Source organism: Talpa europaea (assembly GCF_964194135.1).
Source record: "Talpa europaea genome assembly, chromosome: 1".
Taxonomy (NCBI): Eukaryota; Metazoa; Chordata; class Mammalia; order Eulipotyphla; family Talpidae; genus Talpa; species Talpa europaea.
Window position 1 is genome coordinate 144,849,138 of NC_140073.1, and position 11,679 is coordinate 144,860,816.

Here is an 11,679-nt window from a genome sequence, read left to right on the forward strand (position 1 = left end):
AGCTCTGCTTTCGGCAGGGGGAGTGGGTGACCCAGCAGGCCTGGCCCAGTTCCCAATTTCCCCTGCACCAACCCCTCCCCAGAGTTCTCGCCATAGGTACTTTCAGACCTTGGCTGAGCTGGGGAGTGGGGAAAGGAGCCTTCTCAGGTCTCTCTCCCTCCAGTCTGATTTTATAAAATGCTGACAAAATTGGGAATAAAGAGACATAAAGATTTCTCTGTGTATGTGTGACCAAGCATGTCCTGGGAGCTGGGGGCGGGGCTAGGCACAGGCATGACTTGGTCTCTGGGAAAAGGAATCCTGGCACAGGACGAGGGGCCTCCACCCTCCCCAACCTTCCCTGCCCACACGCCTTCCTCCTCCAAACTCAGAATCACTAGGCCACACTCAGCCAGTTTATTAAGGGCAGGCAGCTTCATCAGGGGTCCAGACAGGAGAAGAGGGGAGATGGCCCACCCGCTTCTCTCTGCTACCCCCTTCCTCATGATCTAGCTACAACCCAGCCCCAGGGCCTGACCCTAGGAGGCCCGGCTGGCGTCAGGCAGACTGCACTGTATAAATACTCTGAGGCCACAGCCTGAATCGGCAGTGTCAAGGGTGCAGGGAGATGGGTTTGCATCAGGTCTCACAGGGCCCCTCCCTCAGGGCTTGTCCTGAGCCCAAGGACCCACAAAACCAGAGAGGGGCCCTATGGCTGCCGTGGGATCCAAGGCAGAGGCCAGCCCTGTCCTGCGAGGCTGGGAGGTGGCTCCAGGTTGTTGCAGGAGGAGCGGGGAGAGCGTTGCTGGGCTGGGCTTCAGGGGCACAGCTGGAGATCAGGTGCTGTTACCCTGCTCCTGCTCGAAGAGCAGCATGGCCAGCTGGGTGCGGGAGCCCAGGCCCTCGAGCGCACCCTGGCGGCAGCGGTGGTAAAGGTCCTCGCTGAGGCGTGCGCTGCAGGTCTGCGCCCGGTATCGCTGCAGCAGCGCTGGCTCCACTGCTCGCAGCACGTGCAGGCCTGAGAAGCGCAAGAAAAGCTCGTACACATCCAGGCTCTCCAGCAGCTCCTCCTCCTGCTCTGAGGTCGCCGCCAGCCGCCCTCGAGCTGCCACGTAGTCGGAGTTGTAGAAGCAGGCCTCGCTGGCGGCCTGGCGATCAAAGCGGCCAGTGTCCCGGCCCAGCTCCGGAGGCCCAGGGCCCTGTGGTGGCGCGACTGCCGGGTGGAAGGCCTGGAAGTGCATGGGAAAGAAGGCCTGCCAGCCAGAGATGGCATGCATGCGGCAGCGGTTCAGGAAGTCAGGTGTGAGCACAGTGTCCGGCCCGGCCAGCAGGAACAGTGTGTCCAGTGGGTGCTTCTTGGAGAGTAAATCCATGAGGCGTAGTGGTGAGGGTGCAGCTGTCTGCACGCTGAGCCAGGGCACCCGGGCACCAGGGAAACGCCGCTCTAGCTCTGCCACATGGGCCTTGACAGGTGCGAAGACATCTGCATGGGCTGCCCGCTGGGCCTGTCGAGGCTCATACAGTAACAGGAGGGTCAGTGCTGCTGCAGCATCTCCAGGCTCCAGTGCTGCCGTCGCAAAGGCTTCCAGGAAGCCTGGGGCCAGGTCACGCTCGGCAGCAGCCAGAGGCAGCAACACGGTGAGCCGTGAGGCCTCAGTGACATAGGGCACAGGCAAGATCTCCACGCGGCTCAGTGGTCGCAGCAGCTGGACCCGCCGGGTGAGGGGCCGGCGGCCACCCTGGGGGGTCAGCGCCTCCAGCTGCAAGTCCAGCGTGTACTCCATACCCCGGGCAGGATCAAAGCGTCGGTAGCCATTAACCAGCTGCTGCTTTTGGAGTCGCAGGGCTGGGTGGTAGCGGCGGTTGAGCTCCTCCATGGCTGCCCCCAGAACGTCGGCCACATCAGCCCGGTCAGCCCCACGCAGCGGGCAGCGGGGTGAGCCATCAGCACAAGAAAAAGCATGCTGCTCTGTGAAATAGTCCCAGCGCAGCACCTCAAAACGGGAGGCTGGGCGGGATGGTGCTGGAATGCCCACAGGCCAGGCAGCTGCCTGCTCCCCATCCGCTGCCAGACGGCTGGTGTTCTGGATCTCCCACTGGGTTGGAGAAGCAGGGCATGAGCAAGGCATAGACTATGGGTCAGTGCATAGCTGGGGCACAGCAGACAGTAGGTGCCAATCAGGACGGGTTCCCTGGCCCCTGCCAACATCTACCCACCCAGGGCCTCTTCCTTTCCTTTCCCCAAATGGTGGTTGCCTAAGGGTTAAAGGGTGGGGAGAGGCGGTTCAGAAGGGGCTCCTCAGAAAAGGCAGAAACAGGAGATGGGAAGCCGTCTTGTTCTGTGACTCTAGCATGGGTTTTTGTTTCCTTGGGAGCTCTGAGACCTCTCAAGACCTGTTCCCTCCATCCCCCAACCCAGAACATACCTGCAGTTCCTGGATCTCCTGGTACGTGCGTTCCAGCTCAGCTCGTGCAAAAGCTTTGTGCAGCTGGTACATGTGCACAGGGTCATTCACAGGGTGGGCTGTCAGGGCACTGCGGAAACGAGGGTCTCCCTCCTGCATCGGGTCCCCAGGGCTCAGCTCCAGGTAGCTGTAGTGTACCCCCTTGGGAGAAGAACGGAAGGGGTCCACAGTGGGAAGAATGAGACAGTGTCCCTGCCTTGTCTTACAGTGAGCCTCGGCTCTGCGCGCTCTCACCTGTTGTAGACTTGGAGTCAGAATTCTGAGTGTCTATGTCTACCTTGACTACTTGTGAGCCAGTGGGACCTTTGGTAAGATTCTGCCAGCTCTTCCATGAAATGGGCTTGCATCCTGTCTCAGAGCTGTCCAGGGGCTCAGAAGGATAGCCAAGAGCGAACTTCGACTATGTGCAAACCTCCCTTATTTTTTCTAATCTGAATAAAAACCCTGAGCAATAATCATTTCTATTCAGTGAGGATACAGATGCTCTGGCACTTCAGTAACTTACCCAAGGCCACAGGGATAGGATATGACAGAACCAGGATGGACACTCAGGCCTATATGTCCAACCACCCGTTACTTCTAAGGGGAAATACACAAGCTCAGAGAGGCGGCACCAGTAGGGACTTCTCTTCCTACCTCGTGATCGCCAGTGCAGCCCACTCCAGTGGCATCCAGGATGCAGCGTCCCAGCCACTCATCCGGGCGTGCACTGATGATATCGTTGCGGCAGCTTTCCAGATGGGGGCGCAGTTGCTGCAGGAGTGTGCGTGATAACAGCACCCCGAAGCCGCCATGGCAGTAGCGGCCGGGGGCTGGCTCTCCACCAATGAAGTCCTGGGGGCGGCCCAGATAAAGGTGGGCAGCAGCAGCCAGGCTAAGGCGGCCAACTAGGCGCGCCAGTCCATGTGCTTCGGTGTAGGTGGCATCAGGCATTAGGAAGAACCAGTCAAAGTCGTCGCCATGTTGCTCCAGCAGATGGCGCAATGCCAGGTGCAGGTGCCCAATAGGTCGCTCCTCGCCCAGTGTCACCACGGCCATGCCGGGCGGTGCCCGACGTCCCCGCGAGCCTGTCAGGTACACCACACGCTCCAGCCGGTGGCCCAGTGTGCGGTTCACAGCCACGCCCAGTGTAGGCAACGTGGCCTGTGAGGTCAGCACAGCTACTAGCAGCCGCTGCCTGATGCCGAGCTCTGTGCTGATGTAGCGGGTCCTGGGGGAGGAGATAGCACAAGGTTAGCAAAAACACTACAGGGCAGGCTAGAGAGAGCAAACTCAGCCTCTGGCAGGTCATGTCCTCTCTGGGCCTGTTACCTCACAGAAATACTCCCCCCAAGGGTCAGGAGGATTTCCGTGAAATGTTGGCTTTCCCTATATAGTGTTTTGGGGAGATGGCAATACCCATGCAGATCTGAGGGACAAATTGTGGATCTGATTCCCTGTTTCTGATCCCCACCTAGATGAGTGTCCTTAAGCAAGTTATTTAAACTATCCAAGCCTCAGTAACCTTCACCTGTAAAATGGGCTGATTGTATCCACTTAAAGCACTTTACCAAATGTTTGGCACACAGGTACTCCACACACCCTGCGCATATTAATACTTGTGTCTATATAAATAAGTACAACAAAAACACATAATCCTTATGTAAAGGAATATATGGCATAGAGATATATTGTGTGTTTGGGGGAGGAGCAAACTAGGGCTCAAGGGTTCCTGTAGCTTACTTTCCAATGCAGAAAGTTGTAGAAGTGGAAATTGAACTCAGTGTTACTCCGGAGATAATATTTCAAATCATCGGCAGCGGCAAAATAGGTGTATTCGGGACCTCCCGTCCCAGCCCCAAATTTCACCCTCTGGTGCCCCATCGAGGAACAAGAAACACAGGTAAATCCCGGCTCTCTTTTCTCTTTCTATGCACCGACTCTGTGCATCAGTCATTTTTCTAAATCAACAGCCCAGCCAGGAGCTCTGAGGGTCTTTATGGGACCATGGGGTAAAGCTGGTTTAGGACGGAGGCGGGCAAGTTCATCCCAGGCCTGGACCGGGCCCAGAGAGAGCCCCAGTTGCGCCCCGCAGCTCCCCGGGAAGCAGGGCCATCGGAAGTTATCCCAGGCCCAATGACTTCCTGGCCGGCCAGCCCCTTCCTTCCGGAGCCTGATCCGGCCCTCAGCAGCCTCCCCAGCACACCCGTCCCGGTCGGTGCCCAGGGGGTGGGGCTGGCGGGGCTGATCCCTACCTGACGGCCTTTTTGGCGGCCTGGCCAGGCTGCGCAGGGTGGTAGGGCAAGACGCGCGGTTCCCAGTTCTCGGCGCCGGCCCCGGGCCTTTCGCGCTCCGCTGCGGGCTGCACCGAGTTGGGCCGGCGCGCTGCGTTGGTGTTGCCGCGCGGCGGCAGCTCAGAATCAGCGGGCTGGGGCGGCCCCGGGCCGCACGGCTCCTCCACCCAGGTGACGCTGAGCAGGCTCAGGGTGAACCCCAGAGAGATGCCCACGGCCACGGGCCCCGCGGGCCGCAGCACCGACAGCAGCAGCGACGCCCGCATGGCGCCCGGACCGCCGGCCCCCGGCCGGGGAGCAGCCCCAGAGCCGCCAGGGGAGTCTCCGAGGGGGCGGGCCCGGGGAGGGGGCGGATCCGGGCGGCCCGGGCCGAGCGCGCGGGCCCGCTCCCTCCCCGCCGGGCAGGGCCAGACCCCCGAGCCGAAGCCCCCGCGCCGAGCTCCGGTCCTCCCCCGGCCGCCTCAGCGCAGCGCAGGTCTCCCGGGCTCGGCGCTGCAGCCTCGGCGGCGGCCGCCGCTGTCCGACGTGTCACTGCGCGAGCCCCGCCCCGGGGAGGGGTCCGGGGCTCCGGCGGCCGGAGAGGGAGGGGAAGGGGGAGGTGAGCGGGGCACTCCCGGAAGTGCCCCCTCCTCAGGGCTGGAGACGAGGCGCTGGGGGCGGAGCCGTCTAGCTGCCCTCGGCCTGGTTGGTGCGCCCCGCGTGACGTCAAAGCAGCCCGCCCCTGCCGGGATGGTGCGCCCTGAGTGACGTCAGGAGCAGCGGCCGGAGCTGTCCATCAGCACCAAAGGCCGCGGGCGGGCTCAGGGCATGGGGCCGCGGCTCTGGGGCAACCTGAGCCCCTGCTCCCGCGCCTTTCCCTTCCCCAGGTCCGGCCTGAGTCCCCGGGCCCCGCGGGACGGGAGTGCCGCCCGGTGCTGGAGGCGGAGCGGCGACGCCGCCGCGCAGAGACCGGTGTCTCCGGCCCAGCAGCCCCTTTCCCCGCAAGGCGGACTTTTACCAGACCCCAGGGCGCCGGGGCCTCTGGCGCCCAGCAACTCCGGATCCTCCGACCCCTGCACAGCCGCTTCCGCTCAGACGCTCAGGTCGCCTCCAGCACAGGTAGATCTTGGACAAGCCCAGATTTAGCCGCCCACAGACGAGCCTTTTGACTGCCTCCTCCCCGGCAGCTGCACTGCCCTCATAGCTTCCCAGCCCAGTCCCGCCTTTGAACTTCTTCACCCCAGACCCTTCTAATCAGACACTTTAGTTTCCCTTTGTCTCCCCCCGCCCCCCGACTTCAGGGATGCTTCCAGAAGTGCATGATGTGGGTACCACTCCTTTGTCCACTGTGTCCTTTCTCCCACTGCCGTTCTCGCTCCCATCCTGTTGGAGACCCAGGACCGATTCTTCCTTGACCCTAACTTCCTCTTTGTCAGGCTGACCTGGGAGGGTGACTCCCTGTGTTCCCAGCACTATGTCAGGCACTGTGGCAACATTGCGGTTCCAGCTGCTGCCCCCAGAGCCAGATGATGATGCTTTCTGGGGCGCACCCTGTGAACAGCCCCTGGAGCGCAGGTACCAGGCATTGCCGGCCCTCATCTGCATCATGTGCTGTCTGTTTGGAGTCGTCTACTGCTTCTTCGGTGAGACCCCCATCTCATCCCTCACCTGGGCTCCCCACTGTTTCCCCAAGTTATTTTTCTGAGGTTCCCTTTCCCAAATCTCTAGAACTTCACCACCACCACCACCACCACGAATAACTCTCTTCTTTCACCCCACATATGTTCCTAGATCAATTAGAGTCTAGATCCTAGCGAATACAGATCTCTTAATTAAGCATATTGAATTTGAACTTGGCTTCATTCCTCACTAATTGTGATGCCTTGGGCACATTAACTGTCTGAGCCTTAGTTTTCTAATCTGGACAATGGGTACAGTGATGTCTGTGTCATAGGGTTGTTGTGAGAATTAGTAGACAATTAACAGTAATCACTGTGGTGAAGATGTGTTTGGGTCACTGTGCTGAATAGGCACTGAAAACATTTTGCAGGGCGATTAAACATGGTCTTTTACCACAGGGCATATTGTCTGATGGGGGAGGGACTGCTGGAATATTCACATCCATGATACATATTAGGGTGGGCTAGATGCTAATCACATACACAGAGAGATCACCCACAAGGCTCTGAACAGTTGTACAGGATGGGTGCTACATGAAGGACTTCAGTTGAAACCCCCCAGCCCATGTTCCACTGGCCAACCTCCAGGCCTTGCCATAAGGTTGCTTTGCCTTTTTCTAATTTGCACACAGGTGCCAGATAGGCTAGTGAAATAAGTGCCAGTGACACTACAGCAAGAATTACAGAACTTCAGTGAGGGGAATGAACTCTGAGTTGGGGTCCAAGAAAGCCCTCCAGGAGCGCTATAGACAACAGAATGAAATGCAAAGGAGGCTTGGAAGTCTGGGTTCCAGACCAGGCAGAGGTGGGCTGACACTTGTATTCTGCAGCCTCCCCCCCCACACACACACAATGGCTGGGTAGTAGGCAGCAAGGGAACCAGATGGTCCCTCCCCTACCACCCCCAAATTCAAGGCTGAATAACTGAAGAGTGGGCAGGAAGAAGTATCCCTTTAAGGGTTCAGGACACATTCCAGGCCTCTAAGGAGTCTGTGTCACCCCACCCCCTCCAGTGTCCAGACCTATCCACTCTGCAGTTGTTCCATACAGCCTGACATTTCCTCTCCTGCCACCCCATCCCTCACCCTGGATGCCCTCACTCCCAGACTCTTGTTGTACTCTGTATCTCCACGCATGCTCTACTTCTCTTTTCAGAATATCCACAGGCTTTGATGCTTCCCCTGTCTCTTTGGCAATCTCCAGCCCTTTGACCCCTATCTCTGATTTCCATCTTCCTAATGGTTCAGAATCCCCAAGTCCCTCACTCTTTCAGGGTCCCTTAATGGGCCTAATGACCTTATAACCCCCAACTTCTGAAACTCCCCAACCACTATTCCCTTATATAATCCTCTTTAATTCCGTATGATGCCCAGTAAGTCCTAGTGACCCCAAGCACCCTCTAGTTATCGCATCACCTTACTTCTCTCTGACTCCCTCTGTTACTCTTTATCTCTGGTTACTCCCAACCCCCTGCCCTGTATGACCCCAATGGCTGACTGCCCTCCCCCCCCACTGTGATTTCAGTGATCCCATTTCACTGACTTCAGTACTACCCTTTCTCAGAAACCCTTTAATATTCTTAACCCCCAGCAAAGACCTCGTCTCCTGGAACCCCATCCCCAAAATTCTGCTTCTCACTTTTCTTTGTAAACTTCTAATGATGTCCGATCTTGAAAGCCCTGTCATCCCTCAAAGATGTCATCTTTCTGAACCTCTGTGAGCCTCATCTCTCAAGTTCTTTCTGATTTCCAAAGACCTCATCTCTCTGAAGAAAGTGGTCCCTGAAGCCACCAGTGACCTCACTGCTCATCCCTTGTGACCCTGGGGACCTATCTCTCTGATCCCCATGAACCCAAAGACTCCATGTCCTATTATTGATCCACTCTTGGCTCCAGTGATCTGACTCCTCTGACCTGGAGAGACCTCTGTTTACCTGAATGACTCTCCAGTGCTTAGCTATCTGGCCTCCCTTGATCCCAGTGACCCCATCACTGATGCCCTCATTATCCCAATATCCCCCAGTTCTCTGATCTAGTGTCCTGTCCCTGGTTCCCCTGTGATCCCATGTCCCTGACCCCTCTGACCTTCTGCCTCCAGCCTGGTGACCTCATTTTGGCTCCTCACTAGCCCCTGTTCTCCTCCAGGTTACCGCTGCTTCAAGGCAGTGCTCTTCCTGACTGGGTTGCTGTTTGGCTCAGTGGTCATCTTTCTGCTGTGCTACCGAGAGCGGGTGCTGGAGACGCAGCTGAGTGCCGGGGCGAGCGCAGGCATTGCGCTGGGCATCGGGCTGCTCTGCGGGCTGGTGGCCATGCTGGTGCGCAGCGTTGGCCTCTTCCTGGTGGGGCTGCTGCTAGGCCTGCTGCTCGCTGCTGCCGCCCTTCTGGGCTCTGCGCCCTACTACCAGCCCGGCTCTGTGTGGGGCCCACTGGGGCTGTTGCTGGGGGGCGGCCTGCTCTGTGCCCTGCTCACACTGCGCTGGCCCCGCCCACTCACCACCCTGGCCACTGCCGTGACTGGTGCCGCACTCATCGCCACTGCTGCCGACTACTTCGCCGAGCTGCTGCTGCTGGGGCGCTATGCGGTGGAGCGACTGAGAGCAGCCCCCGTGCCCCCTCTCTGCTGGCGGAGCTGGGCCCTGCTGGCACTTTGGCCCCTGCTCAGTCTGATGGGTGTTCTGGTGCAATGGCGGGTGACAGCTGAGAGAGACTCCCACACAGAAGGTGAGAGGGCACAGGGCAGGGTGGGCATGAGAGAAATGAGTGGCCGGGGTGGGGACTGAGCAGCTGTAGAGTGAGGGAAGCTGTACCTACCAGCAGCAGAAGGACTCAACGGGATCGCAGAGCTGACTCATTCAGGGTCAAGAAGATAGGCCCTCAGTGCCACCATCACGCCACAACAATGCCTGGGACTGGGGCTGTGTGCCAAGCCCACTCCAGGCACTGGGGATACAGCAGAGACCAAACAGGAAGGGCCACCCGCTCTTAGGGGGTTACATTTGGATGGGAGAGACAGACAATAAACATGCAAAACATGCAAACAAACCAGATCGTTCCAGTGGTGCAGAGCAGTATGAGGGTGTGATGGGTGATGTGCAATAGAGACAGGGTGGTCAAGGAAGGGGACTTGGAAGAGGTGGCATTTAAGGCTTGAAGGATAAGGGGCCAGCCATGTAAGGAGCCAGAGACGAGAGAACAGCAAGGACAAGGGCTTGAGAAGGAATGAGCTCGGCCTGTGTGAGGAAGTGGAGCTGGGATGGCTGCAGTGGAGTGGCTGAGCACGCTGGGCCACGAGGACTCTGGGTTTTATTAGAAGGGCAAGGAGATGCTGTTGGAGGGTGCAAGCAGGGGAAGATGTAAACTAATTAGCATTTGGGGTACGAATTCTGGCTGCTGGGTGCAGAAAAGCCTCCGGGCAGGCACGCACAGAACGGGGAGCCTGTGAGGTGGCAGCTGCGGCTGTCCAGAGGAGAGAGGGTGATAACCACTCTAGGCGAGTCCTGCGGGCTCAGGATTGGGAGAGGGTCACAGCCAGGGAGGCGGGCCCGGGAGTCTAGGAACCTCCCATAAACACTTTCAGAAGAACAAATGCAGAAAGTGCCCTCTGGGCATGGGGAGACCGGGAAAGGAAGGGAGGGTCTGGACGCCTGGAGCCCAGGGGTTGGAAGTGTCAGGGAGGCTTGGGAGGAGATGAGGCACGTGGCCTGAGACCTTTTACTGCTCATCCCTTCCCAGTGGTCATCAGCCGGCAGCGACGACGTGTGCAGCTGATGCGGATTCGACAGCAGGAAGAGCGCAAGGAGAAGCGGAGGAAGAAGAGACCCCCTCGGGCTCCACCCAGAGGCACCCGGGCTCCTCCAAGGCCCGGGCCCCCTGACCCTGCGTATCGGCGCAGGCCAGTGCCCATCAAACGCTTCAATGGAGATGTCCTCTCCCCGGTGAGCACCCTGAGCCGGCCAACCCACATGGGGGAGAAGGCAGAGGGGTAGATCCAAGCAGGACCGCGCCTTCCCCAGGGGCTGGGCTGCTTAGAAAGCTTAGCATTTGTCTGCCTCCCTGACCCCTCACCAGGATCTGCTGGGCCCAGCTCTGGTGAGGGGAGAGGTGTCTGAGTTGTAAACGGGGTGTGGTAAGAGGTAAGGCTGTGGGCTGGGGCTGCGGTGAGGTCCTGGGCCCATACTAGTCTAGAACCAGTCTCAGGCTTGTGGGGTACAGGGAGAGGTGGCTTTTCAGGGCACAGGTCTACAGTGGCCCCCTCACACCTGTGTTTACTCGCCCACAGAGCTACATCCAGAGCTTCCGGGACCGGCAGACCGGGAGCTCGCTGAGCTCTTTCATGACCTCGCCCACAGATGCGGACTATGAGTATGGGTCCCGGGGGCCGCTGACGGCCTGCTCAGGGCCGCCTGTGCGGGTATAGCAGTACAGCTGCTCCTGCCCACCTAGACTCTGCGGTCACCAGCGCTGCCAGCTAGGGGAGGCCTGCTGGCCACCACCCAGCCGGCCTGGCCCTGTAGCCTTGGGCTGTCCCTCTTCCCACCCTGGACAGGGCTGGCCTGGGTGCTGGCAGGGACAACCTTGTCTTAGGCTAGGCCTGGCCTAAGGGGAAGGCCCCCTTCCAAGCGCCGAGGGGCTCCTGAGGGACGTGGGGTGTGAGCCCCATTGGGGTGTGCTCAGGGTTGTGAGTGTGTTACCCGTGTGTGCGTGTACGTGTGGAGGGGTGGGCTTGGAGGGGACAGTGGGACTCTTGCCTTAGATTTCTGATTGGTAGGGCTTCGCCAAGGTTGGCCCGGCCTCCTCTCCCACTTCTGGGGTCCCCTGGGCCACTCTCCTGCATGTCTAAGTGGAGGAGGTCTGCCTTCCTCCCCCATTGCTCTGCCTCTCAACCAGACTCATCTAAGGGTTCTTGTCCTTGTTCACGGGGCAAACTGTAGCACCCCTCACCCTGGTCCCCTGTCCTCTGCAAAGCCACCAGCCTGAGGGCAGTGGCAGGGGATGGGGGTGGGGGGTGCTGCTCTGGGTTGGGTTGGGGAGAGGGCTGGGGGGAGGGGGCTTAAATGCACGGTGCATGTCTGGTGTCTGTCATGCCAGCCTGGACACCTCATGCTTCTGTCTCCCCCACCCCACCCTGTTTTACATCTTTTATAAATGTGCCAAGCGGTGTGGCTTTTGCCAGGAGTGGTGGTTTTTGGTGGCCGGCACTTCCAGGGCCAAGTTAGAAGCTCTGTAGCCCTTGGTCCCCTGTGTCACTTACTACACGAGGAGGTCCAGGCAAGTCCTGCCTTCCCATGTCACACAGAGAGCCAGG

General features: G+C 59.1%; 2 protein-coding genes across 2 annotated transcripts; one reads left to right on the plus strand and one right to left on the minus strand.

The window, feature by feature from the left end:
- Nucleotides 1-537: 537 nt before the first annotated feature.
- On the minus strand, nucleotides 538-4,983 carry CHPF (chondroitin polymerizing factor; the record flags this gene model as incomplete). The annotated part of the gene is made up of 4 exons (XM_084244629.1): nucleotides 538-2,075; nucleotides 2,406-2,585; nucleotides 3,081-3,654; nucleotides 4,679-4,983. 4 exons carry the CDS (start codon nucleotides 4,981-4,983, stop codon nucleotides 816-818), a joined length of 2,319 nt encoding a protein of 772 aa, XP_084100755.1. The 3' UTR covers nucleotides 538-815.
- Nucleotides 4,984-6,170: 1,187 nt separating this feature from the next.
- On the plus strand, nucleotides 6,171-10,791 carry TMEM198 (transmembrane protein 198; the record flags this gene model as incomplete). Its single annotated transcript, XM_084237578.1, has 4 exons — nucleotides 6,171-6,339; nucleotides 8,520-9,095; nucleotides 10,107-10,309; nucleotides 10,654-10,791. 4 exons carry the CDS (start codon nucleotides 6,171-6,173, stop codon nucleotides 10,789-10,791), a joined length of 1,086 nt encoding a protein of 361 aa, XP_084093704.1.
- Nucleotides 10,792-11,679: the final 888 nt, after the last annotated feature.